This window comes from Miniopterus schreibersii (assembly GCF_964146895.1).
Source record: "Miniopterus schreibersii genome assembly, chromosome: 4".
NCBI lineage: Eukaryota > Metazoa > Chordata > Mammalia > Chiroptera > Miniopteridae > Miniopterus > Miniopterus schreibersii.
In genome coordinates, this window is record NC_138105.1 from 72938801 (window position 1) to 72966651 (window position 27851).

Here is a 27851-nt window from a genome sequence, read left to right on the forward strand (position 1 = left end):
CTCTCCCATTTTAGCAGGAAAGCAGGCAAAGTAGCCATAGACAGACAACACATTCTCAGAGGCATGGCCAGGTGCCAATAAAACTTTATTTACAAAAACAAGCTGCAGGACTAGGTGGTTTCCAGTTTCTACTCTTGAGCAGCTGTAACTGAAGTACAATGAGAAACTCACACAAAGGATGGACATGTTCCATTCTCCATGGCAAGGGTGGAGGAAGCAAAAGGTTTCTGATATGAATCCCCAATGGAGGTGTTCAATATGAAACCTAAGTTTTTGACCAGGGCAGGTGCTGCAAACTGAGGCCTCTTTGTTCTCCATGTACAGCTTTGTACCTCAGCAGCAACTTCATGTCTCATGCTCCAGGGTGAGCAGTAGTGGGCACTTATTACTTAGATGGTGGTTAAGATCCTTCTGGGCCAAGGTGGAAAGCCAGCTGGTGTGACATCAATGGTCGTCACTTGCACAAAGAAACAGTTATCTGGGTAGGGCTGATAACCTCCTCATTCACAGCTTACACAAACTGAAGCAGCCTAATACCCACCCTGAACAGAGCTGAGAGAGATCTAGAACCAAGTTCTTTGGTATGTGTGTACATATAAACATAGGTACGGATATACAAATGAACGAACAAAGACAAGGACGTAAATTGTTCAAGGTGCAGTTTTCTATGGGATTTTTAGTCTAAAGCTGTTAAGGTGGGTCTCTTTAAAAGTGACCTCAAAAACCCATTAGGGCCTGGCAAGCATGACTCAGTGGTTGAGCAATGACCTAGGATGAAGGAGACTGAAGTTCGATTCCAGGTCAGGGCATATGCCCGGGTTGTGGGCTCGATCCCCAGTTGGAAGCATGCGGGAGGCAGCCGATCAATGACAACTCTCTCATCACTGATGTTTCTTTCTCTCTCTTTCCCTCTCCCTTCCTCTCTCTGAAATCAATAAAGATATATTTTTTAAAAAACCCCAAAAAACCATTAGAGATGATACCTGAGATGTTCACTATAGTCTTATTTATAATAGACCAAAACTGGAGACAACTCAAGTCTCTATCAGCTGGGGACTAGTTAAATAAATTAATACATCCTTAAAATGGCTTATTTGCAGTTATTAAGAATGGGAAAACATAGAAACGAGCTGCATTTTATAATTTTTCTATAGTAAATATGCATTGGTAGTAAGAAACTAAAACAAAATAAATAAATGAAAGCCACTAAAGCCATAATGGTGTTACATAATGTTGTAGCCTTCCTGAGTGCTCCTGGAAGTACCAGCAAGGGAAGCCAGCAAAGGTCATAACACTGGTGACAGCAGTGACATTTATAACAGTGGACAAAGTACAAATCGAGTCAAGTGAGAGGGCCTAGGTTAAAGAAAGATTTATTGACTGCACAATTAAAAATGAGACCCATGAAGCCTTTCTAGCAGTCCAGAAAATATGAGTGACGCTGAAATGGAAACAGCAGAACCGTAACTGCCTTACCCACCATCAGAACCATGTGGTATATACCGACAGGCATAAGGAAAACACTGAAAGGAAATGGGGAGACAGGACAATATCTTCCATTCTGGATATTCTTTCCAATTTTTAAATTGTTGTGATCACCCTTTAATGGTGCAGGTGTGGACTGAACAAATGAATCTAGGCAAGAGAGAAAATGTAGCCTGAAACTCACGGGTATCAGGCGCTTACTAGGTGCCAGGCATTCAGTCAAGCACCTAGCCAAATTCAGGTTCACTGAAGCTTACAAATCCAGGTAGGTATGACTTTTAAACCTATTTTAGAGATATGGAAACTGAGGCTTAGAGAGGAGAAGCAACCAGCCAAGGTCCCCCCAGCAAGGAAGGGAGATGGGATTTGAATCCATACCTAACTGATGCTGAACATGAGCACTTAAATGCTGTGGGATCCTATGCACCCAAAATTCAAACTTTGATAAGCTTTGGTGCCAGTGAGGGTTCTTGAAAAGCTTGCTAAAGATCCATGATATGCAATTTTTAAAATGTACAGCAGACTCTGATATGCATCCCCCAAAGCTACTCTGGCTTATAACAATGAGATAATAGTTCTCTGGAGAAAAACACAATTATTGAAACAAAATCTCAATGACACTATTCACTTCTTTAAGAAAGATTAAGCCCCATAACACAAATGCCTTGCCTCACTGAAACCTCAGTGTGGGTTTCTTCATACCATTCACACAGCTTGAAGACTGACCAGCCAAGATCTTGGTACGTCTGTTCTTGCTGCAATAACACAGGCCTGGGCAAAACTCTATTCAGAAGCTATGGGGAGATGCTCAGCCGATCTGACAAGGGAATAAACTATAGGAGCAATGAAACAGAATGATGTTAGCTGAGCAGTAGTACAAGTGGATTTGGCTCTGGTCTAGTGAAACCCCATTATCACTGGCTCTTTCAATTTTTCTAGGAGCAGCCAGGTCAAAATCATATTTGCCCAATTCAACACTTACTGAGCAAAATCCAAAAGGGAACATCATTTATTTCTGACAGCCTCCAAAATAAATCCTAAGTGTTTCCCACAGCCTAATTCTAAACAACTCAAGTTGGAAGGCAACTTCTTGTTTAAAAAATGTGTAACAAAAGGTCCTTTTGGGAAATGAGCTTCATTTTCTTTCTTTTTTAAAAATATATCTTTATTGACTTCAGAGAGAGGAAAGGAGAGGGAGAGAGAGATAGAAACATCAATGATGAGTCACTGATCAAGCCCACAATCCAGGCATGTGCCCTGACTGGGAATCAAACCCTCATCGCCTGGATCCTAGGTCGATGCTCAACCGCTGAGCCACGCCCAGCCAGGCTGAGCTTCATTTTCAATGCTAATATTTAGTTCCAAAAGCCTGCGTGTTTGCTTTTTCCTCCCACCAGGTTTACCTACAAGTCAGGATTTTAAAAACCACAAGAAACAAATCAAACACCTATAGGATCCAGGTGCTGACCACCAGCATTTCATTTTGGAAATTATACCAGGACACTCTTTCAAAGAAGCTTCTGTGCAAAATGCTCAAATGAGGCTCATTGTTTTTCAACCTTGAAATTACCCACTTGAAAACCAGACCCAAACACCCCAAGCTTTCAGAACTAGGTCCCAATATTACCACTAAATCACTCTCACTCTAAAAATTGTACAATTAATGGCCCCTTTAACAAAGGGCTTTCAAGGCAAGGCAAAATTTCTCAAAAGACAGCTGTCTGCCCCTGCCAACTGTCCTGCACCTCTCTTCCATGGGGACCATTAATACTTCACCCTTAAAAGTCCTAGGGATAACAGCTACACTGAATGGTCAAGCGGAGCCTATTAGGACAGAGAAGGAACCTGAACACAGACCCAGCAACAATGAACTCTGCTATTCACAGAGCCCAATAAAGAGGCTGCATTAAACTTAAAAGCCAAGCTTTTTGCTTCAGATTCATGGGGGAAAAATGATTTCTAAAAATCTGTATAATTCAAATCCAAAGGGATGGTTATTAAAAAGAAACCAAGAAATAGCCAGAAACTTATTTCTTCTCTTTTTATTATTATTTTTTTAATCCTCACTGAGGATATTTTTCCCATTGCTTTTCAGAGAGTGGAAGGGAGAGAGAGACAGAAACATCGACGTGAGAGAGACACATCGATTGGTTGCCTTCTGCAAGCCCTGACCAGGGTTGGGGATGGAGCCTGAAACCAAGGTATGTGCCCTTGACAGGGAATCAAACCTGAGACCCTTCAGTCCGATGCTCTAACCACTGAGCCAAACCGGCTATTGCAGAAATGTGTTTCTAATGAAAGCTTGGTGGAAGAGGGATTCCAACCTGATAAAACTATCTAGACATGCTCTCTTTTCTATGAGGAATGCAATGTTATCACAACTCCATACATAAGCCCTCCTGAAACTCCTTAAGTAGACATTTCAATGCAGAGACTAATATGAAAATAGCTTTTAAAAAACAACAACAGTGACGTGGCCAGAAAACCAAGAGCATCTTGGTGAACATTTTTTTCCACCCACCACTAGCTTGGGCTTTCTGGGAAGGTCACCAGTTTTCCAGTCAAACACATTCTTGAAGTTGTCAGGAACGGAGGGAAGCTTGGCATTTGGGAAGGTGTGTTCCTGGTTCTGTGTCTGGGGTTCAGGAGCCAAACAGCCTGAAAAATTCAGAGAAATGTCTGTGAGAATGGGAAACTGTCACTCTAAAAACATTTTTAGAAAATATTGTGTTGCTTTTAAGATTATTTTATTTCATTTCCTGATATTATAAGTAACTCTTGTTACATAACAGTGTGAATATACTTAACACTACTAAACTATAGACTTAGAAGAAAAATGTAACTCTTTAAAGGATTATCCACTTCACACCATCTGCAACACTTTATTTTCACCTATTTCCCATTACTGCAAGTCAGTGGTAACTTTCATATGAAAAAGACCTTTGAATAAACAAATGATTACAGTTAACTCTGTTCACTAAGAAAATCTGGAATAGGAAAGGCCTGGAAACTGTAATAAATATTTCTCAAGTTTGGGAATGGGTAAGGAGGTTATAACATAGGCCTACTGGGGAAAACCATAGAGCTGTTAAAAAGATATATATGGGAATTCTCTGTATTATCTGCAACATTTCTATAAATCCAAATTCTTTCCAAAATGAAAAGGTTATTAAACAAACAAAAAACAGATAGTGCAGGAACAACTGGATTACCACATGCCAAAAGATGAAGTTGGATCTCTACCTCACATGATATACAAAAATTAACTCAAACTGGACTCTAGACCTAATTATTAAAATTCTTAGTTATAAAAGAAAAAAAGACACTGGACTTCATCAAAATTAAAAATTTTGTGCTTCAAATGATACCATCAAGAAAGTAAAAAGACAACCCAAAGAATGGGAGAAAATACTTGCACATCATGTATTTGATAAGGGACCAGTACCCAGAATATAAAAAGAACTCGTAAACTCAGTAAAACCCTTTTTAAAAATGGGCCAAGGGTTTTTGCGGGCGGTGGCGAGCTGGAAGAGGACGCTCTGAAGGCCTTGGGAAAGCTTGGAGAGCACAAGATAGTGGGGCGCCACCCCCAAGTGCCACACACCACCCCTCTACCACTTGTGCATCTTTCCACCTAACCATGTTGTTGCCAAGTCCTGCTTCTAACTGAAAAAGATGAAATCTTCAGGGGAAATTGTTCACTGGGGGCAGGTGTTTGAAAAATCCTCCCTTGGGGCAAAGACCTTTGGCATCTGGCTGTGCTACGACTCCACAGTGGCACCCATGTACCAGGAATACCAGAGCCTGACCACCTCAGGCACCATCACTCCCAGCACTACTGAGACATAGGAGCCCAGCACTGTGCCCACACCCACTCAATTCAGATCATGAAGATAGAGGAAATCATGGCCAGCAAGTGCCACCAACCAGCAGTCAAGCAGTTACATGACTCCAAAATCAAGTTTCCACTGCCCCATCGGCTCCTTCCTTGCCAGCACCAGCCACGTTTCACAACCAAGAGGCCCAACACATTCTTTTAATTTTTCTCTTTAAATCCTCACCTGAGGATATGTCTGTATTGATTTCAGAGAGAGAAGAAGGGGAGAGAAACATCGATGTGAGAAACATTGATTGGTTGCCTCCCGTACGTGCACCAACCAGGGATTGAACTCACAACCTAGGTTTGTGCCCTGACTGGGAAATGAACTCACAACCTTTTGGGGTACAGGATAACACTCCAACCAACTGAGCCACCTGGCCAGAACCCAACACCTTCTTTTAGATGCAGGGCCTCCCTGTCCCCTGTCCCTTGGGAAAATTGGGGTGCTCAGGAGGGAAAAAAAGGGCAAAGGATCTGAAAAGACATTTCTCCAAAGATATACAGATGGCCAATAAGCACATGCAAAGATGCTCAACGTCATTAACCATCAGGGAAATGCAAAACAACCTTCATGTCCATTAGGATGGTTATAATAAAAAAGACTGACCATGACAATCATTGGCAAGGATGTGGGGAAAACTGAAACCATCACACACTGCTGGTGGGAATGTCAATTGTTGCGGCTACTTTGTAAAATAGTCTGGAGCGTCCTCAAAAGGATAAATATAGAATTACCTTATGACCCCGCAATTTCACTCCTGGGTATATACTAGGGAACTGAAAACTTAAATCCATACAAAAACTTGTACACAAATGTTTTTGTCAGCATTATTCATAATAGCCAAAAAATGGAAACATCCCAAATATTTATCAACTGATGAGTGGATGAACAAACTGTGGCATATCCATGCAATAAACTATTATTATTCAGCCATAGAAAGGAATGAAGTCCTGGTTCATGCTACAACATTGAAGAAACCAGAAGACATTATGCTCATGAAAGAAGCCAGACACAAAAAGCCATATATTGTACAATTCCATTTCTATGAAATGTCAGAAGAGGCAAATCCATAGAGACATTAAGTAGATCAGTGGTTGCCAGAGGCTGGGGAAAGGAAGGAACAGGAGCGACTTCTTAATGGGTATGGGGTTTTCCTTTGGGGGTGAACATATTCTAGAATTAGACTGTGGTGATGTTGCACAACCCTGTGAATGGACTACAAAATCCTGAATTGCGAAAACCGACTTCTACTTTATTTATCCTTGTCTGTGGTTTGACACCTTCATTTTCTCCCTATCTTCCTTCCAATATTTTGTTATGAAGATTTCAATAAATAGAAGAGTTAAAAGAACAGTTCAGTCCGACTGGTGTGGCTCAGTGGTTGAGCTTCGATCTATGAACCAGGAGGGTCAGGGCACATGCCTGGGTTGTGGGCTCAGTCTCCAGCAGGGGTTGTACAGGAGGCAGCCGATCAATGGCTCGCTCATCACTGATGTTTCTCTCTCTCTTCCTCTCTCTGAAATAAATAAAAACATATTTAAAACAGAAGAACAATTCAGTGAATACCCACATACGCACCACCTACATTCTGCAACTGACACTTTGTTTTTCCGTGCATCTATCCATTTATCTGTCCACCTTACTTTTGATGTGTTTCAAACTAAGTTGCAGATATCAGTACCCTTGGTCCCTTAAAATTCAGGCATGTTTCTCCATATTTAAAGTTTGGTTTTTTTAAATATTTTCTTTTTTACTGAGTTTTAGAGAGTGAGGAAGGGACTGGGAAAGAGGGAAAGAAATAGCAATGTGAGACAAAAACATTGATCAGCTGCCTCCTGCACACCCCCTACCAGGGACAGAGCCCGCAATCGAGCTGGCAACCTTTCAGTGAATGGGACGATGCCCAACCAACTGAGCCACAGCAGCCAGAGCCCTATGACTTTTTAAAATTTCCAAAGTGGCCCAGCTCAAACAGTATAGAAGCGGGTACAGGGAATAGCAAACTATCCCTCGGACTCTGCTACAATCATAACCAGGGACAGTCTTAGAGAAGATCCTTCCAACTCCCTCAATGAAAATGTTTCCAACATAGACTTCAATACTCACTCAGCATTTATTCAATGTTTACTGTGTTCAAATCACAACTGATGCCAGAGTATGTGTACAGGTAACATAAGCCTTCTTTACTCTCAAAACATTCCCCAGTGTAGACATAACCTTCTGCCACATCATCACTGATGGCATTGTGACAGTTGGTCATACAGGTATCCTTTAAGTTACCTGATTCTTCCTCTGCTCTTGGGCATTTAGGTGACTTCTAGTGTTTTAATATACTGGAAAAGCCAGTCACTGTCTCCTTGACAGCTCTTTCTGGAGGGAATCTTCCCCCACTCATGACTCCTGCAGGAAGAGCTGGACTAGGGCAGGGGTCAGTACACTCTGTAAAAGGCCACACAGTAAGTAGTTCAGGCTTTGTGGGCCCAGGCACTCTGTCACAATACCCCAACTGCTACAGCGCAAAAGCAGTCACAGATGTGGGCATGGCTATGTGACAGCAAAACTTCATGAAAACAGTGAGGGAGTAGATATGGCCCATGGGCTATGGTTTGCTAACCCCTGAACCTCAGTGGTTAGGCTGGAACCAGGAACCTCCAATCCAACTAGAACTGAGTGACACCTACATAGGTCAATCAGACTTTGCTCCCAGGAACAAAATCAGGACGCTGGGCTACTGACTAAGCTTGCCTTGGGCTGAGCTGGGAGATCACAGAGCCTGAGGCTACAATCCTCAAGGCCAGAAGATGAGCAGTGAAGGATGTTATCCAGGAAACAGGACAATAAAGCCAATGGACAGGAAAGAACAGAATGATAAAAACACACCAAGTTCTTCCCCGCCCTAGGACCTTTGCACATGCTGCTTCCAGTGCTATCTTGCCTCTCCCCAGCTCCGCAAACTGCACAAATTAGACTTCCTGTTGTTCTTAATTTATTTTGTACCAATTTTATTTTATTGATTTTAGAGAGAGGATGGGGGGGAGGGGGAGAGAGAGAGAGAGAAACATCAACTTGTTGTTCCACCCATCTATGCATTCATTGGTTGACTCCCATACAAGCCCTGACCAGGGATTGAATAGCCAATCTTGGTGTATCAGGACGATGCTCTAACCAGCTGAGCTGCCCAGCCAGGGCCCGTGTTCTTTTTTGTTTTTAAATATATCTTTATTGATTTCAGAGAGAGGAAGGGGGAGGGGGAGAGATAGAAACATCAATGATGAGAGAGTCATTGATCGCCTGCCTCCTGCACACCAACCGAGGACTGACCTGTGTTCTTGATTTAAATGGCATGTTATCAAAGAGCCTCTTCCTGACTGCCTTCTAAACTGGGAGATTCCCTCCCTTTTGCTAACTCACAATTGATTTTTTTCCCTATTTGTTTCTTTTCTATCCATTTTCCACCTCTTATGCTGTGCATTCGCTATATAGGCAGGGACTATGGCTGTCTTGGTCTCCATTTGCTAAAGGCAGGGACTATGGCTGTCTTGGTTTCAGCTGTGATCCCAGAGTACAGCCCACAATGTATAGTTGTGAATGAGTAAATGAATGGATAGGTGGGAACCTAGAGAGACAGAGGCTAGAGCACCTCCTCCCCAGTGTCCTTTCTGTGAGTCCTAGGTACACCTCCTGTAAATTCCTTGATCTCTTCATGAGCCTCTTTGTACCTGAGCAGGCCTCATCCGAGCTCCCAAAAAGGGCCTCTCAGGACATCCATCTTGGTTCTTACTCTGGGCTCTAAAACACTTCGTAGTGGCATACTGAACTCCCCTCAGCTTCCTATCCCCTAAGTCCTAGAAACATCTCCTTAAACAGTCAGCTGGGACAAAGACCACCCAGCAACTCCAAATTCAGCATCTCAACCAGTCATTCTCTTCCTCTTTGGGGTAGCATAAAAGATGGGCCCAGCATGGCCTAAAATTCCAGATTCTTCTACTGTATTAATCCTGAGTCTGTTTACTGAGTCTCACAATTCATTAACAGCAGTATTGGAATTACGGCCTGAGGCTGGAAGGAAAACCAATCCAATTGGATTTTTTTAGCCTAGTAAGAAAATAAGGGCATAAAAACAAAAACTTCTTTAAAGGGCACAAAAAAATAAAGTGAATATACACTTCTGCTAGATTCCAGCAGGGCAGGAGCAGGACCCAACAGCACACTGTCTGTCCAACCACATTTTTTCACCTTGACAGATGCCAGATATACACTAAGCACAGCAGAGCTGGCAAGAGGTGACCAGGCCATGGGTTCAGGGAAGGTATCTCTTGGCAGCTCCCAGCGACGCACCAGGCACAGCCAGAACTTGGAAAACGCCACATTCCAATCTAAGCTCCAGCCTGGACCATGGTAGCATAGCTTAAATTCTATAAACCTATTTCCTCTCTAGCATGGAGAGTTCTTTTTTTGAAAGCAGAAAGCATGACACCAAAGTGTAGAATGAGAAGACAGAGAATGACCATCAGGTGGGTCATTTTCAAGAACTCTGCAGAGGATGACAATGAAGGAGACAGGCACGCCTGACTTACACGATCATGCAGAACATCATGAAGACGTTCCACAGGGCGATGAAGATTCGGAAGTACCTGAGGCTCAGTAAGAACTCCCGGATGTTGTCACCTGGAAAGTCAGAAAGCATGTTTACAAGCCCTGCTAACATTTCTGCTGTCACAGTTACAGTTGCTTCCACAGTTTCTACCCACCCCACACCCACTGCCCCCATGTCCCACAGTGGCAGCTCCACTTTTTCTTTGGGTCTCTTCTGTTCCCCAACCCTCAGCACTCAGGCTGTCACTGACCAATCCTGGGAGAGCCCCCAGCCTCTGATTGGACAGGGAGGAGTACATGACCCACGTATGCCCAATGAGAGTCAGCCCAGGGACTTTTGCCCCAACTACTATTTCCTGGGCTGGGCTGAAAAGATAAAAGCAGAGTGCTTTAGGACAGGGGTTGACAACCTATGTCTCAGGAACCAAAACCAGTCCTTGCAACCTGTTTGTGTGTGGCCAGGGTACTCAGAATGTTTTTCATATTTCTTAATGGTTAAAATAAATAAATAAATAAATAAATAAATAAATAAATAAATAAATAAATAAATGGAGTATTCAGTAAAATACAAAACTTATATGAAATTCAAATTTCAGTTTTTACACAAATAAAGTTTTATTGCAGCATAGCCATGACCATTCATTTACATACTGTCCATGGCTGCTTTCCAGTTACAATGGCAGAGATGAATTGTTGCACCAGAGACAGCATGGCCTGCAAAGCCAAAAATACTTATAATCTGGCCCTTTACAGAAAAATGTGCTAAGCCCTGCTCTAGAGCTGTTTTTGCCAACACAAGCCAGCCTGATAGTAAAACCCACCTAGAAGAAAAAATGAGAGCTGGAGACAGTCACAGGCTGGAGGGCTGCTTTGAGCCCTGAATCCAGGTGTGCCTGAAGACAATTCTACCCTTGGATGTTTCAATGTGCTTTAACCACTTTGAGCTGGGATTTTAGTGTTTGCAACTAAAAGCACACTGATTTGTGCAAGTAAAAAAGCAGTTCTCCTTTGGTGACGACATACTCTAGTTCCCTCTGCTGCCAAGGAACAGAAACCACTCCAAGAGGGGGCAATCTGGTACATTTAGACTCCAGAAACCTGTGTTCCAGAAACTCCCTCTTGGGTTTTGAGTCATTTCCCACCCACCCCCAACCCCAACCCCCAGCCTCTGTAATGAAGTGAACTGGTTCAGCTTAGGTGACCTACAAGGGTGCTACCCAAAGTGTCATCTAGAGACCACAGATGTATAGTTAAGTACAAATACCAGGTAGCTCAGAAATTTTCACAGCAACTCAACATGACAGCCACCTGGTACTGGTACTACTGTACCATCCTAGTGCATGATCAGCACACGATCTTGTAGAAACCCTGTTTAGGCAAGTCCAGTATTATCCACCTCATGGGGTTGGCCGTGTGCCAAACAGCCTATGTAAGTGTTGGCCTAGCATGGACTTCAACTCTCAGAGACAGGTCTCTCCCCAGGATGTCTGAGAAGTACTGCTTGGCAAGGCCCTTCTCTAAGCGGAGGACCACGTAAATGGGCTCTCCTGCCATCAACAGATGCTGATTAAGGCCACTCCATTCCAGGCAGGAGCCAAGTGCAGGGGACATGGAAGAATGTGACAGGGGTCCCTGCCCTACGGAACTCACAGGGGCGACAAATACTAAATAAGCAGTCACTAAGCAGGAATGAGCCAAGCAAGCTGGAGTCTCTTCTCTGGAGCTTAAGGTGTGAGGGGAAGACATTAGCCAGATGAAAAAATACATATAAAGAAAAGTTATAACTGTAGGAAGTAATATGAGTGCTGACTTACGCACAGAGATCTGGCAGGAGAAAGAAGCCAGCAACAGAGGTGGGCAGAAGGAACAGCACATCCTCGTGCCTATCTCTCTCTGTCTCACGCACGCACACACACATGCACAAAACTAAAAAGAAAACTGAACTGGGGTAGGACTTGAGAAAGAACTGTCCTCTCTGAAATGGACCAATTCTAGAGCCCAAAAAAGAGGCTTTACCTGTGCCAGGCTCCCTGGACTCCTCCCCAAAGCCCTGCGTGTCCTTCTTTTTCCTATAAAGAAAAGCAGTCAGTGTCCACTTTCGATGGGGCACAAAGACCGCTCAGTCCCCCGGACTCAAAAGGCCAGAGACACTCAGCTCTACCGCCGACTTGCTTTGTGACCTCCGGCGGTTCAATGGCCCTCTCAGGGCGCCCACCTGCCCCACCAATTACAGCCATCGATAAGGTGGAGAAGGCAGTCCGCGAGTATAGGTGAGGACTAAGAGTTCTTGGGGGATGGGCCTGAGGTTCTTTGGGGTGCGAACAGAGGGATCACTGGAGCACGGAGAGCCAGGATTTCAGGTCGCGGTAGCGCGTAGAGTCCCAGGGGCAAGGGCAAGGCTGCAAGCCCGATCCCTCTGAGACTTGGGTGCCGGGCCTGAGACGTGGGGCTGGCTCACGCTCGTGGGGGCGGGGCTACGGGTCCCCGGGTGGAGTTGCGGTCCTTCACGGCCTACTCACAGCTTAAAGTTAAGCACCGCCCCGGCGTTCATCAGCAGCGTTCTGCAGAGGAAGAATGAAGTTTCTTAGACCTCCCCCAGCCCCGTCGGGCCCTATCACCCAGCCTCTAGTCCCCTTACCCGAAGAGCAGGATGTCTCCGATCATCTTTACAGCCGAAGAGACCAACAGAACCGGAAGCGGAAGCCCGAGGACGGAGGGGAGAAGAACAAAACCGACCAATCGTGAAGCAGCGCTGGAGAGGGATGAGCCAATCGAAGGTCAAAACAGGCAGGGTCCCGCCCTTTTCAGGCCCGGCCCCCTCGGGGAAGAGGAAGCACCTTTACTCGCGGGAGAGACCGAGAGCTTAGTGTAGAAGGGCAGGGCCAGCGTGTGACGCCATATGGGGGCGGGGCCATCTGGAGACCAGATTAGGTGACTCATTGGAGGCGTGCAGCGCAGGGGTTAGGACGAGCACACCGGAAAATTGGCTCCGCGGCTTTTTCTTCTGGTGTCTCAGATGGGGCTTCCGGAGAAACGGCGCCCCTGACCACTGCGCTGCGCAGAGGAATGGGTTCTGATGCAGTGGGCTGTCCGGGGCATGAACGCCCCGACTGATTGGGGAGGATCCTCCTGAGCCCCATGAGAGGCGGGGTTCCCCACTACGGGTGGCGGGGGATCCCTCTCAAATGGTCCCTTTGGAGGACGTAGGTCCCCGTGGGGGACGGAGGTCATAACTTACGGAGCCACGCGGAAGACTGGGGTCGTGACAGCTGCATAGAGGACGAGGTCCTGACTGAAGGGACCCCTTGGGGTACGGAAAAATGGGGCTCTTCACATACCAGGCCCCACAAGGGATGGAAGTCCCGGTCCGAGGACTCCACAGAGGACGTCAGTCCTCATCGAGCCCCATCTGGACGCGGTCCAGACTGATCCGTCCCACCTGGGTGGGCTCCGTGCGTGAGGGACCCCCTCTCCCCCAGTGGACAGCTCCCCTGCCCAGCTCACTCCACAGGGGTCAGTACCCCGCCTCGATGGGCTGAATGAGGTCATGGTGGCCCAGAGGAGGGTCAAAGTAGGGGACACCTGACCAGCCGAGTTCCAAAGGACAGGACGGCCCCACGACAGCTGTCGCCCCTCCTCTCGAGCGGGATCGGATTGGGGGCGGTGCCTGGCGGGTGTGGGCGGGCCCAGCGGCGGGGGGCGCAGTCGCGGGATCGCGGGCTGCGGGACGCACGGGGCTGGGGGCTGGGTGGGACCCGGCGCGCGACATGGAGCTGCTGTCGGCGCTGAGCCTGGGCGAGCTGGCCCTCAGCTTCTCTCGGGTGCCGCTCTTCCCCGTCTTTGACCTCAGCTACTTCATCGTTTCCATCCTCTACCTCAAGTATGAGCCAGGTGAGCCAGGGCGGGGGTTGGAGGGGCCTGGCATCGCGGGGCTGGGGGCGAGGAGCGGGAAGCCCTGGATCGTGGCGGGGACAGTTGCAGGGATGGGCTCGGGGGAGCAGACAGATGCTGGCATCACGGGGTTCTCCCATACCGGGGTGGCAGGGGAGAAACGCGAGGGAGGGCAAGGAGAGAAGCCCCCGGAGATGTTAGGGCTGGGGGAGGGGAAGCAGATGGGGGCGGGAGGGCAGGAGAGGAACGTGATAGTTCAGAGGAGGGGGAACAGGTGTTGGGGCGGGGGCAGGGAGAGAAGGTCAGGGGTTCTAGTGCGGGGTGTGTGTGTGTGTGAAGCTGGGTAAGGGGCCTGGGTCGGGGTGAGGGGGCAGGCGGGGGTGGGCGCTGCCGGCTCCGCCAGACGTCTTGGCCCCACGCGCTGCAGTGACCTCCCTCCTTGCCCTTGGCTAGGGAGCAGGAGCGCAGCTGAGTGTCTATATAAGGGCCGGTCGTGCCGGGGTCAGGTTCAGAGAAAGTGACACCGGTGCCCCCTCCCCGCTGCAGCTATGGGGCTGCCTCCCTTCCCTTCCCCTCAGGGAGGCTGTGCCGGATCTTTGCTCCCTGCCGGAATTCTTCCAGCCCTGGCCCCCATCCTTTCCATTTACTGAGCAGAACCGGCCCTAGGGTGGGGTAATTTGGGGTCAGCCTTCTCCCACCAGCTCCAGATGCCCGTGGAGAATCGCAGAGGGGAAGACCCAGCTTCTAGGATTCACACACACACACACACACACACACACACACACACCATTTTTTAAATGAGGGTAAATGGCCTCCACAGAATGTGTTCTATTTTTATACAAAGTTCACAGATATTTCTTGTTCTCAGTATTTTAACTATTCTAGTACACCAGCAAACTAAATGGATGTAGAATTTAGCTTTAGAAGAAAGATTAATCACCCAAAACTTTGTGACCCTTTTTCCCACTCAGATGCAAATCACCCCATATGCTCTTCTCAGAATGGAAATGGCTTTTTAAGTTTTAATCATTAAAAATAGGTGCTCCTGTGTATTTTAAAATCAAGCTGAAAAAACAGAGAATTACAGTTGATGTGGTGGCTACCCTTCCAGACCTCTCTTCTCTGCGTCTATAACCTCAGTTACGAATGTAAATCCACCATCTTATGCAGAAAGGGTCATACTCTACTTGCCAAGTTTTTTGTTCTGTTTTGTTTTTGGCAGTCCACAGGCCAGAGTCTATTCTTTAAAAAGCTTTTCTATAGAGCAGTTACTTTGCAAAGCAAAATAAGCTTTGTATTGTCGTAGCATGACCACAGGTCTGTATTTCCTGTATGGGGATGAATTCCTGGTGGCTCAGGCCAGTCCCAAAGTGAGCACAGAACCCAGCACACCTTAGGAAATCTCAAACTGTGGAACAGGAGCCTCCTAGGAATGTAGGACACATTGTCTGGAGGAAAGGGGTCTGGAGGAAAGGGGTCTCCAGGCTGGCTAGGAGTTTGCAGGAGGGGTCAGGACATTCCTACTGGAGTCGCAGAGTAAGTCATATAAACTAGAAGTATAGGAGCTTGAGGTTCCTGAAGGTTGACAGGGTTCAATGGTCCTCAGCCCTGACTGCACGTTTGAGCCTCCTGGGGGCTCTTTAGCCCTCCAATTGATTCAGAATATCTGGGGAGGGGCTTTGGTATCCTTATGTTTGAAGTTCTCCTTCCCCAGTGATTGCTGTCTGTTGTCTAGGTGGAGACCCCCCTGCCCAGTACAACTGGGGAAACAGGAAATGGAGGCTAAGCTACTTTACATACACAATGAACCTCTGTCCTGTGGCTGGTAGATACTGGCCTTGGGATTCCAACCCAGGTCGCTTGACCCCAAGAATCACTAGGATTACTCTAGGGTACTTAGTTGCTTCCCCTTAGAAAAGGGAGGCCTTGGACTTGGCTGTTAGCCCCACCCCCCAGATTGGTGGTCCTGCTGAGGCTCTGTAAAGATCTCTTCTCAGAATCCGTGTACTGATTGCAGCTTCAGAATGTGCAGAATCCCTTGTTCAGAAATTGAGATTTTCCAGACAGTGGTGGTAGAACATCAAACTGAATGTTCTGCCCTCTGAGCACTGGGTCCTGGGCAACTGCACAAGTAGCACCCTTGAAGATGAGAGCCAAGCTGCCTTTAAGGAAAAATCTCCAAATTGGGAATGATTCTGCCTCTAGCACAGGCTGCTTACTGAGTCTCCATGAGCTTCAGTTTGTTCATCTTTGAAATGGGCTCATTGATAAAATAATCCTGGACTCCCTTTCCTAACTATTGTGAAGATACGTTGAGAACTTTGTCAATGGTAGGGTCTAAGGGACTTGGGAGAGGTACTTATAATTATTTTTAAGGCAGTGAGGGAATGTGTTTCCTGGGATGCAGGCATTTTCTGGGTCAGGCTTTCCTGAGAATGAAGACAAAGCTCAGAGTGTGGTCCTCAAATGAACAGCATCTGTGTCCCCTGGGAGTCGGTTAAGAAATGCAGAATGCTAGGCCCACCCCGACCCAGACCTGCATTTGAATGAGATCCCCATAAGTATACTAACCTTTGAGAAGTAATGAACTGTAAGAGGTTGGAGCTCTTTATTAAACCAAGAGCTGCTTCATGGGGCAGGGGGGTTGGGTCTGGCTCACCTCCAGTACCCCCAACTCTGTGCAGGAAGACAGGAGGAAGTAGTGGGTGCTGGCTTTCTACACCAGGGTTTCCCAACCTCGGCACTAATGGTGGTTAGGGCCAGATCATTCTCTGCGGTGGGGGCAGTCCTGTGCATTTCAGGATGCTTTGCAGCATCCCTGGCCTCCACCCATTAGATGCCGGTAGCACATCCCATTGTGACAACCAAAAATGTCCCCATATAGTGCCAGTGTCCCAGATATTTGCTCCCAGTTGAGAACCATTGATCTAGACTGAATCTCAAACTCCAGTGCTATCAAAGGCCAGGCAGGTGACATATGGGAAGCAAAAAACCAGTCGCTCATCTCCACCTGGTTGAGGCTGGAACCATCAGAACTGGTTTTTCAAGGAAAGCTGGAAATGTGATTTGGCTGTTGGAACACTTTTTTCTTTTTTTAAATTAATAGGCTTTATTTTTAGAGCCCTTTTAGATCCAGATCAAAATTAATCTGAAACAATAGTTTCTGTGTACTCACTGACCACCCCCCGACACACACTCACATAGCCTTTCCCACCGTCAACATTCTCCACAAAGTGGTACATTTGTTACAATCAATGAACCAACATTATTATTAACACTGTTATCATCATGTAACCATTATTATCATAGATTGCCAACATGATTATCAAACAGTTTATAGCTTATATTAGGAATCTTTGCTGTTATACGTTTATGAATTTTGGCAAATGTATAGTGACATGTATTCACCATTACAGTGTCATACAGAATAGTTTCACTGCCCTAAAAATCCCCTGTGCTCCACCTATTCATCACTCTCCCCTGCCCTCCACCCTGAACCCTCACCAACCCCTGATCTTTTTACTGTCTCCAGAGCTCTCCCTTTTCCAGGGTGTCATAGAGTTAGGCTCACACAGGCTGTACCCTTTTCGGACTGGCTTCTTTCACTCCGTAATATGCATTTAGGGTTCCTCCACATCTTTCCATAGCTTGATAGGTCATGTCTTTTTAGTGTTAAATAATATTCCATGGTATGGATGTACCACAGTTTAATTATTAACCTATTGAAGGACATCTTGGCTGCAGTTTGAACATTTTAAAAATGCTGTGTGGGCTAAGAGAACATTTCCTTGGCGTCTGGTTTGAGCTATAAGCTTTCTTAGGGTGGAGGGCTGCTTAGCCTCTAACCTTGCAAGGCAGGGACTACCTACTCCTTCTACAGGGCAGGAAACTAAGGCAGAAAGCTGTGCTCGATGCTCAGGAAGAGAATTTAGAGTCGCTGAGAGACTCTGTCTCATGCCTCATTTGTGTAGACCTAAGACTACATGGCACCAAACGAGGGGCAGTGCTGCAAATGCCCTGGGGAACCTTCTAGTACTTCCCTGCCATCCACAGACAGCACATTGAACCCTGCAGCGGGAACGTCATGGAGCCCATCAAGGCTAGAACTCAGGACCTGATCGGGATTTCCTCCTCTGACGCAGAGCTGATTTTTATAAATTCACCCAATAGAATTTACACCCACAGGTACTTTCCATTTCAGTTCAGTTCCAGGAATAACTCTCACATAATTACTAGACACTAAGCAATTTCTTTTCATCCTCAGGCGCACTGGGGTGACCAGCTCAGCCAGGTTTGCCCAAGACAAGAGCCCAAAGTCCCATGTACCTGGAACTCTTAGGTCCTAAGCAAAATGGAACTGCCAGTCACCCTAGACAGCACATGAGCAAATTGAAGCCAGTAGCGGGGAGAACTGTGGTGGCAACCCTGGTGTCGAAACCTATATTTTGCTGCTTCAAGGTGCTGCCCCCAAACCGAGGAGTGTGGCAAAGGGAAGGAGCCAGGGGGACAGTGGCTCAGCCCCTGCCTTGCCGTGGGTCCTCGGAGCAGGTTGTCTCCATCAGCCTCAGTCTTCCTATCTGTAGAAATGGGGAGACTCTTCCTGTCCTTCCAGGATTGCCAGGAGGGTATTGATAATGATAAGAAACGTAATGATTATAATGCACACCACAGTGAGTCATCAATACAACTCTGTGAAGGGGGTGTTCTCGTTCTCTTTTGTCAGCAGAGGAAACTGAGGTTGGGGAGGGAGCAGTCATTTGCCCAAGGCCATGCCTGAGTGAGCAGCGGAGCCAAAACCCAGACGTGTGACTTTTTTTTTATCAGGACTCACCCATAGTACAAACATGGGGCCTGCTTTACTCCTGCAAAACCCAGGCTCCCACCCCCACTCCCCAGTCTCAGTCCCTGAGATAGCCTCAGAGGGCACAAGAAAGACCCTGGAAAGAATTCAACCCCTGGAGGTTATTTTTAAATGCAGAGGTATCCATTTCTGCAAAACATGGGTGCCTCACCTGACCTGGTCCCTGCAGGACCCACCAGCTGCTCTGAAGGATTAACGCTCAGCTGGCAGAGTTTTAAATAGAGAAGAGAGCACTCTGCTTTCTTAACTCCTGTAGGACCTTGGTAAATGCTGAGACTTTAGGATAATCTGAGGGCAGGGAGAAGATGCGCATGGTGCTTAGGAGCTGGGCAAAGAAAGCATTAGGGGTTTGCACCTGACAGAAGGAAAGGACACAGAGAGAAAAAATAGTTTGTCCAAGATCACATGGTTAGTTGGTGGGGATGGCAAAGAGAAATGACTTACTCTAAAATAACTTTTATTAGGCATGCTTTCTGATTATAAAATGTAGTATATGCAAGAAAATGGTTAAATAACTTGTGATCTCTTTCTACGATGGAATACTATACAACAGTAAAAAGGATTACACTTAAAAATATTGTGCTTGCCTGGCTGATGTGGCTCAGTGGTTGAGTGTTGACCCATGAACCAAGAGGTTCCCAGCTCAATTCCCAGTCAGTGCACATGCCCAGGTTTTGGGCTCGATCCCTGCTGGGGGTGCATGCAGGAGGCAGCCAATGGATGTTTCTCTCTCACTGATGTTTCTATCTCTATCCCTCTCCCTTCCTTTCTCTCTACAATCAATAAAAACATATTTTAAAAAATATATTGTGTTCAGTGAAAGAGACAAATGCAGCCCAGCTGGTGTCTCAGTGGTTGAACATCTACCTATGATCCAGGAGATCAAGGTACGATTCCTGGTAGGCACATGCCCAGGTTTCGGGCTCGATCCCCAGCAGGGGGCGTGCAGGAGGCAGCTGATCAATGACTCTCTCATCATTGAGGTTTCTGTCTCTCTTTCCCTCTCCCTTCCTCTCTCTGAAAGCAATAAAAATTTATTTTAAAATGAAAAAGAAGAAAGAGGCAAATGCAAAAGGCCATGTTATACACAGGGGTGGGCAAAAGTAGATTTACAGCTGTAATACAAATAAATAATACAATAATTAATAAGTAATAATACTAGAATAAACCCTATTTCACATACTCACAACTGTAAACCTACTTTTGCCTACTATATTTCCATCTATGTATAGTATATAAGTTTTAGGACATTTTTATCACCCCAAAAGGAAACCCCATCACTATTAACAGTCACTCCCCATTCCCTCTCCTCCAGCCCCTGGCAATCACTAATCTGCTTTCTGTCCCTATGGATTTGCCTGTTCTGGACATTTCACATAAATGGAATCATACTGTATATGGCCTTTTATGTCTGGTTTCTTTCACTTAGCATGTTTTCAAGATTCATCCATGTTGCAGTATCTATCAATACTTCATTCCTTTTTAAAATTAATTTATTTTCCAATTACAGTTGACATGCAATATTATATTAGTTTCACATATACAATAATGATTAGACATTTATATACCTTACAAAGTGATCACCCCAACAAGTACTTCATTCCTTTTTAAAGCTGAATAATGTTCCATTGTATGGATGTGTCACATTTTGAAAAATTTATTGATTTTTATTGATTTCAGAGAAAGGAAGGGAGGGAGAGGGTGAGAGACATCGATATGAGAGAGAAACACTGATCAATTGCCTCCTGTACACACCCCAAGCAGAGATTAAACCCACAACCTCAGTATGTGCCCTGACTGGAATCAAACCCACAACCTTTCCGTGTATGGGACAACACTCCAACCAATTAAGCCACACTGGCCAGGACTGAATGTGTCACACTTTGTATCTGTCATTTGATGGACACTGGGGATGTTTCCACCTTTCGGTGATTGTGAACAGTGCTGCTATGAACGTGGACTTTTCAGAATCTTCTAGAGCCTGTTGATGGGGTCTTCCAGGTAGAACACTCCACTGCCCACCCAAGGAGGTGAGATCTCCTGTTACTAGATCCCTGTCCACACCCATCAGAGGTAGGCAGGCAGTAAGGACTACATAAGGGGGCTCAGTACAGACTGTGGAGCCTAATGCAATGAGGCAGGAGAGCAACCCATGTCCTTCCTGCTTACCAACTTTCAGGGGGCCTCTTGTTTTTTCTAGTTTTGAAGACTAAGTATTTCAAACTCACAGGATAAATATCACAGTCACCTCTGTCCCCTCCACTTAGACTTAACAGATGTAAAGATAGATTTGCTTAAGATCATTTTTTTAAAAAAAATACAGTGACAGACACAGCCAACCCTGCCCCTTCCCTTCCCTCCCTCTCTGGATGTAAATGCCGCCATAAAATCAGCCTGTATTGTTCCTGTCCCTGTATTTATACCTTCACCACTGTGCATGTATCTATGAACTACAGTAGTCTCCCCCTCCACCCTTACCCCAGGCCCATTCACAGTTTTTCTTTCTATAGTTTCAGTTATCTGTGGTCAAACAGGAATTTATTCCCTTGCAGTTCTGGAGGCCAAAAGTCCTAAGTCAAGGTGCCAGCAGGTTGGTTCCTTCTGGAGGCTCTAGGGGAGGATCCTTCCAGGCTTCTCTCTGACTTCTGGTGTTAGCGATCCTTGGCATTCTTTGGCTTGTAGACACATCACTTCAGTCTCTGCTTCCATCTTCATATTGGCCTTCTGTATGAATTTCTTGTAGTTCCTGTAACAAAGTACCATAAACTGGGTGGCTTAAAACAACACATTTATTGTCTTACAATTCTGGGGGCCAGAAGTCCAAAATCAAGTTATCAGTGGGGCCATGCTCTCTCCAATGGTTCTAAAAAGGAATCTTTCCATGCCTCTTCCTAGGCTGCGGAGGTGGCTAGCAACCTTGGTATTTCATGGCTTGGATGTGCATCACTCCTGTCTCTGCCTCCATGTTTACAGCGCCTTCCCTGTATCTCATCTCTGTTTACAAGAACACGAGGCATTGGATTAGAGCTCACCCTAATGACTTCATCTTAACATAGATAATTACATCTGCAAAGATCCTATTTCCAAAAGAGGTCACATTCACAGATACCAGGGGTTAGGACATTAATATATCTTTTTGAGGGCCACAGTTCTACTCACATCTCCTCTTGTCTGTCTAGAATATTATTCAGCCTTTAAAAGAAAGGAAATTCTGACACATGCTACAACATGGATGAACCTTGAGGACATGAAATAAGCCAGTCACAAAAAGACAAATGCTTTATGATTCCACCCCCTTACTCCCCCTGCCTCCCAGGAGCAGTGGAGCTATCCCGGCGCCACCCCATGGCGTCCTGGCTATGTGCCATGCTGCACTGCTTCGGGAGTTACATCCTGGCTGATCTGCTCCTTGGGGAGCCCCTGATCGACTACTTCAGCAACAACTCCAGTGTCCTGCTGGCCTCAGCTGTCTGGTAAGCACTGCCAGGCTAGCAGGGCGTGGGGGAGCAGAGCCGGGGGGCAAGGGTGACCTGTCCACCAGGGAAGTAGGAGGTTGGAGGAACTTGGATCCAGCAGCACAACCTCCATGGTGGCCCTGAAGGCACTGCTCTCTGTTGCCCAGCTCTGAGCCAGGCACACAAGGAAGAGGGGTCTGGATATAACCTCGCCTCCTGGGGTCCCCAGAATCGGTCTACCCCCTGATGCTTGGCATTCTCTCCCTGAAGGTACCTGATTTTCTTCTGCCCCCTGGACCTCTTTTACAAGTGTGTCTGCTTCCTGCCTGTGAAGCTCATCTTTGTGGCCATGAAGGAGGTAGTGAGAGTCCGAAAGATCGCTGTGGGCATCCACCACGCGCATCACCACTACCACCACGGGTGGTTCGTCATGATTGCCACTGGCTGGGTCAAAGGTAAACAGGACCATGATGATGACAACTGAAACTCACCCAGTTGAGAACCCCTCTGTTCAATAGTACATATTGGGCACCCAAGCTGGCACAACCATTGCCCCAGGCTAAGGGATATCAGGACTGCTACAGGAGTCCAGGCTGCCCATTAGCCGACACCTTTAGAGCAAATGAGAAGATTCTTCCAGAAATGTAACTGTCAAAGGTAGATAAGACAATGATGAAACAGACACCTGATACCTGAAGCAGAGCTTCTCAACTGTGACACTATTCACTTGGTGCTGGATCATCCTCTGTGGTGGGGGCCATCCTATGAATGGCCAGGTGTTGAGCGGCATCCCTGGCCTCCACCCACCAGCAGCACCCCCTTCCCAAGTTGTAACATTGCCAAATGCCTCCTTGGGAGGCAAAGTCACCTCAGTTGTGAGCCCTGGTGCAGTGGTACATATCAGGGACCACAGTCACACAGCTGCTCCTGGAGAGGTACCCAAGCCTCTTTAGCAAGTGTTTGGGAGAAATGGGAAGGCTCTTCCTTGAAATTTGACGATTATGTCTCCACGTGGGTGTCCTTACCCTCTCTCCAGGAAGCCTGTACTAATTCCCCAGGGGTATAGCATGCCTCCCAGAGGGCAAGGGGCTTGAGAAAGATTGAGAGCTCAGAGCCCTAAGGAGAGAGGCTATGTGCCAGGGGCATTCTGGAAGCCTCATGCACAGCTCAGGGTCCTGGGTTGGGAGCACCAGGGCAGGCAGCCCAGATTTGCCCAAGCCTTTCAGGTGGGATATTAGCTTGATTACTTCATGCTTGTTTTGCTCCAAATGTGCTGTGTGACCTTCAGCAAGACTCTGCCTGCTCTGAGCATGTTTCCTCACCTGCAACTGACCATCATACCCCCAGGCTCATTGCCCCCCAGAGAGACTCCAGGAGCAGAGAGCCTGCTGCCATGGGAATGTAGCCAAGAAGGAAGCTGGGGTGGCGGGCTCATTCAGAAGCACCCTGTTTCGTAGGCTCTGGTGTTGCCCTCATGTCCAATTTCGAGCAGCTGCTCCGAGGCGTCTGGAAGCCAGAGACCAACGAGATCTTGCACATGTCCTTGTGAGTACCCTGCCCTCCCCATCTGTTCCTCCTGTGCCCCCTAGACCTGACCCTGAATTGGATACTTCTGGTAACTTAGAGTCCAGCTCCTGATTCTGCTTTCCAGAAGCTTCCAGAGGACATGTCTGGGGGATCCCAGAGAGGGAACCACAACTCTGCCTAGGGGGCAGAGGCAGGCAGAGATGCAGGGAAATCAGACACTTGATTTGGTTTTTGAAGAGTGAATAGGAGTTTTCTGGAAAAGAAGGAGCCTCTGGATAGAGGCCATCACTTCTGCCAACAGTCAAGTCAGAAAAAACAACAGTTCTGCCTGGTCCTACAGGGTAGGAGTACACCAGTGGGTGGGGAACCTGGGGCATGGAGTATGGGTGGGGAATGTGGCTGGAGCTAAGTGGAGAATGGTGGGCAGGGCTGGACTGCAGCATCCAAGACCCAACCTAGAAGCCCACACTGCAATTAGCCTAATATATTTTTAAAAGGCTTCACAGGTTTGGGCTAGTTAAGTTTTCTCCCCATCTACAGTAAGTAAACCTATAGCTATTAAAATATGACAAAATTAAAAGGCTTACCCATAGACCAATGAAAATTACCTGTTTTTTTACACTTTGGAAAATGTGGCTTTGTATCGTTTCATCTCCACGAGAAGTCTGTTCCCACCCTCAATTCACTGGCAGAGAAATGGGGCCCAGATGGTTCCATCGCCTGCTACTAAGCAGGCAAGTGGCTTCCCCTCTCAGATTCTATTTCCACCTCATCAGCTGAGGGGGGGAGGGTTCCCTGGAATCACAGACATAACACACACACCCCAGCCCTGGTACCTGGTGAGTTCTTTGGAAATATTAGTTAGAATTATCATCGTTAAGTACATGCAGTGAGTGACGACTTCAGGAACAGAAGTCATGGGTCTGTCTCTTGCAACAAGTTAAGCATCTTAGAAACCTAGTCTGCAAGGAAGGAAAGGGAAGTTAAGAAAAATTGTGTGTTGTCATCCCACTTCCTGAGGGAGTGTGCTGTTTGGGGGCCCCTAAGACCACCCTCAGGTTTAATGATTCACTGGACTCACAGAACTCGGCAAAGCCCTTTCACTCAGGGTTACAGTTTATTACAGGGAAAGGATACAGATTTAAATGAGCAAAGCTAAGATACATATGGGGTAGCATCCAGGAGAGACCACACTGAGCTTCTGGTTGTCCCCTCTGCATATGGCCAAGCAGCAAACTTCTCTGAGCTCTGGTGTCCAGTGACACAGACATAGGTGACTGCCTGCATGGCTAACCTCAGCCTCCAGCTCCTCCAGAGGTTGAGCTGATACCACATGGCCCAAGATCCCCACTGTAATTCACATTTTTACTATCTGGTGTGACCCAAAGTCCCCAAGTAAACAAAGACTCCTGTCACAGAGGACATTCCTACGGCTTAGAGGACACCTCCAAGACCCGATTTTTCTTTGAATGAATTTAACCCTTTACTGCACACACAGACGCCACCACCTCCTCCACGCCATGTGGGTATTTTCCCATTTCACACTCGGAAGCCGATGGGAGCTGGGGCTGGCTGGGGGCAGGCAGAGGGCGGGATCTGGGACAGAGGTAAAGCCCTGAGCTGTGCGGTGTCTCCCAGTAACCATGGCTGTCCCCTCCAGCCCCACCAAGGCCAGCCTGTACGGAGCTATCCTCTTCACCCTCCAGCAGACCCGCTGGCTCCCAGTGTCCAAAGCCAGTCTCATCTTTATCTTCACCATGTTCATGGTGTCCTGTAAGGTAAGCCTTCCTGTCCTGACCCACGCCCACCCGCACCTCCTGGCCGGGGCACTTGGACTTGCAGTGTCTGGTGTCCAAGAAAGGAGGACCCTAAGTGGGGATGGAGGGCAGGAACTTGCCAGTAGGTCTGTGCATGGAGGGGGGTCTGAGAAGAACAGTGTCCAGCAGGCAGGGACGGGAGTGAGGGAGCGAGGCTTTCCCAGCAGGAGGCCCAGCCTGGGCTAAAGCCCAGAGGGGGGCAGGAGTGTGCAGGGTCGGTGTGCCTTGGGCGTGGAGAGTAGAGGGACAAATGCAAAGAAGGCACCCTTAGGGTGCTGGGGACTTGGGCTAGACCAAGAATGGTGGTGGTCTGATCATCAGGCCTTGAGTTGGGGTCACCCCACCCTCCAGGAGGGGCCACGTTCTCCCCCCTCCCTGTGGAGCTGGGGAGCCCGGCTGCTGCCTCTCTGGGAGGGAACCATGAGCCATCAAAAGGGAGTTAGCGACTCCAGGCCAAGCATAGCTCCTCCCTGAGCCCAGGTGTGGGAGAGAGTGACCAGTTGTCCCGGTGAGCCCAGCACTCTTAGATTTTAGCACCAAAAGTTCTACATCCTGGGACAGTTGGTAACCCTCCTGGGGGTGAGGGGGTGTGCAGCCAGAGGGCTGGGCCTGGGCTACCTCTGACCTTGATCTGGCTGACCTTCTCTCCCTTCTCCCCCCACCCTTTGCTTTCTCTATCCACCTCCCTCTGGCTCTCTTGCTGTCTTCCTGTCCCCCTGCCATCCCTCCTCAGGTGTTCCTGACAGCCACCCACTCCCACAGCTCCCCTTTTGATGTTCTGGAGGGCTATATCTGTCCTGTGCTGTTTGGAACGGCTTTGGTGGGTGACCATCACCATGACAACCATGGTGGGGCCCACGGAGGATCCCACGGTGGCGGTGGGCCTGGCTCACCGCACTCAGCCATGGCCACCAAGTCCAAGGAGGAGCTGAGTGAGGGCTCCAGGAAGAAGAAGACCAAGAAGGCAGATTAGGGGGTTGCCCAGGGGACTTATGGGGTGCTGGGGAGAAGACCCGGCCCCAGAACCCTCAGTCAGGGGTGGGGGAGGTGTCCTGGGCTCAACTGTCCTCTCTCAAGGCATCAACTTCCCTGTCTGAAAACTGGGGCCATTAGCCCACCCTCTGGGGCTGATGTGAGGGGTTAGATGAGATATGGGGGTGAAGGGCATTTGTAGGAATGGGGGGTCCTCTCTGTGGGATCCTTGTAGAGTCAGATTTGCGGGGGGCCACAGAATCCTGGCAGTAGCTCCCGCCACAAACACTGGCAGTTATATTCTTGGCTCATTATTTCTTCTCCAAAATTATGTCTTGACTCCAAATTTCAAGCAGCATTAAGATGTTTATTTGACAATGGTTTCTGAGCACCTCCTGTGAAGCAGCTGCTGTGATTTCCACATCTTGCTGACTCTTTCCAGGCATCCCTGGGCAAAGTGCCTCATTCTCTGAGCCTCGTGCTCCCCATCTGTATAATGGGGTCTCCTGGCCTTCCTCTGTACACAGGGGCTGATGAGGCTGCACGTGAACCAGCCTTATAGGCTCAGAAGCATCGTGCAGTTAGCAGGAGAGCCCGTGATGGGTGTTCACTGTGCTTGAGAACAGCTTTGCGTTTTAGATCATTTGTGTTTGTGGATTGGAGACCCCCACAAGTTACCTGGCACGAAGGAGGCCTTCAGTAGACATATTTAGGCCAAACCTGAGAGCTTGGAGGGTGGGAAAGGCTTGTTCTGATCCTTGGCTTTGGGCTACCCCTAAACCAAAGAAACATAGCTGGCTGGGTGAGGTTTCTAAGGTCCAGCTCTGTCCAGGGAGCTTCAAGCACTCGCCGTTGGGCCCTGGAAGCATCAGGCCTCCCTCATGCCGGCTCATTGCCAATCATTCAGTCACTCAGCAAACATGTTGCTACCTATTCTGCTGAGCCTTGTGCCGCTGCTGGGCAGGCTGGGAACTTGCTTCTGGGAGAGTGAGGAGGATGGTAGCTGAAGGCCCCTCCCAGGTACCTTCATCTCATCCTAGGTCACCAGGATGTCTGAGAGGGGTGGGTAGATTGACTATGGCCGGTCTCAGGTGGGATTTGGGCCCAGACCAGGCCAGCCTGAGGCTGCCCTCTGCACATGGGTGCTCAGGGTGTGCTCAGGGCATTAATCTGCAGCTGCTTTGAGAATGGCTTGGGGTTATTGGGGTCCCACGTGTTGCCCAGCTATTGGGAAAGTGCCTTGATCCGGTGGTACCTAGGAGCTGGGTGGGTCCTGAGACTGTAAGGCCCTGAATTCATCCTCTTGCATGTCCATCAAGGCTCGGCATGAAGGCTCAGCAAATAAATATGTTGTGAGAGAACCCTG

General features: G+C 47.7%; 2 protein-coding genes across 4 annotated transcripts; one reads left to right on the forward strand and one right to left on the reverse strand.

The window, feature by feature from the left end:
* Positions 1 to 68: 68 nt before the first annotated feature.
* SMIM7 (small integral membrane protein 7) lies at positions 69 to 13494 on the reverse strand (the record flags this gene model as incomplete). Of its 2 annotated transcripts, XM_081133889.1 has the most annotated exons (6): positions 13201 to 13494; positions 12601 to 12714; positions 12482 to 12523; positions 11979 to 12031; positions 9944 to 10034; positions 69 to 4143 (listed from the first exon to the last, which is right to left on the reverse strand). In XM_081133889.1, exons 2-6 carry the CDS (start codon positions 12624 to 12626, stop codon positions 4128 to 4130), a joined length of 228 nt encoding a protein of 75 aa, XP_080990015.1. In that variant the 5' UTR covers positions 12627 to 12714; positions 13201 to 13494. The 2 variants fall into 2 exon arrangements, with proteins under 2 accessions (XP_080990015.1, XP_080990016.1); XM_081133890.1 differs by lacking the exon at positions 69 to 4143 and having other exon boundaries at positions 9940 to 10034.
* On the forward strand, positions 13495 to 27851 carry TMEM38A (transmembrane protein 38A). Of its 2 annotated transcripts, XR_013998550.1 has the most exons (7): positions 13651 to 13853; positions 22031 to 22187; positions 22440 to 22624; positions 23627 to 23714; positions 25357 to 25474; positions 26247 to 27399; positions 27824 to 27845. XR_013998550.1 is itself a non-coding variant. In XM_081133888.1 (6 exons), the coding sequence occupies exons 1-6, from the start codon at positions 13730 to 13732 to the stop codon at positions 26484 to 26486; spliced, it is 912 nt and encodes a 303-aa protein (XP_080990014.1). In that variant the 5' UTR covers positions 13495 to 13729; the 3' UTR covers positions 26487 to 27851. The 2 variants fall into 2 exon arrangements, 1 of the variants encoding a protein (XP_080990014.1); XM_081133888.1 differs by having other exon boundaries at positions 13495 to 13853; positions 26247 to 27851.

Excerpts from the sequence above, each read along its gene's own strand:
- TMEM38A (XM_081133888.1), top strand. The coding sequence starts at position 13,730 with ATGGAGCTGCTGTCGGCGCTGAGCCTGGGCGAGCTGGCCCTCAGCTTC. Across the intron at positions 23,715-25,356 it reads GAGATCTTGCACATGTCCTT|CCCCACCAAGGCCAGCCTGT; the intron begins GTGAGTACCCTG and ends TGTCCCCTCCAG. Across the intron at positions 25,475-26,246 it reads TGTTCATGGTGTCCTGTAAG|GTGTTCCTGACAGCCACCCA; the intron begins GTAAGCCTTCCT and ends ATCCCTCCTCAG.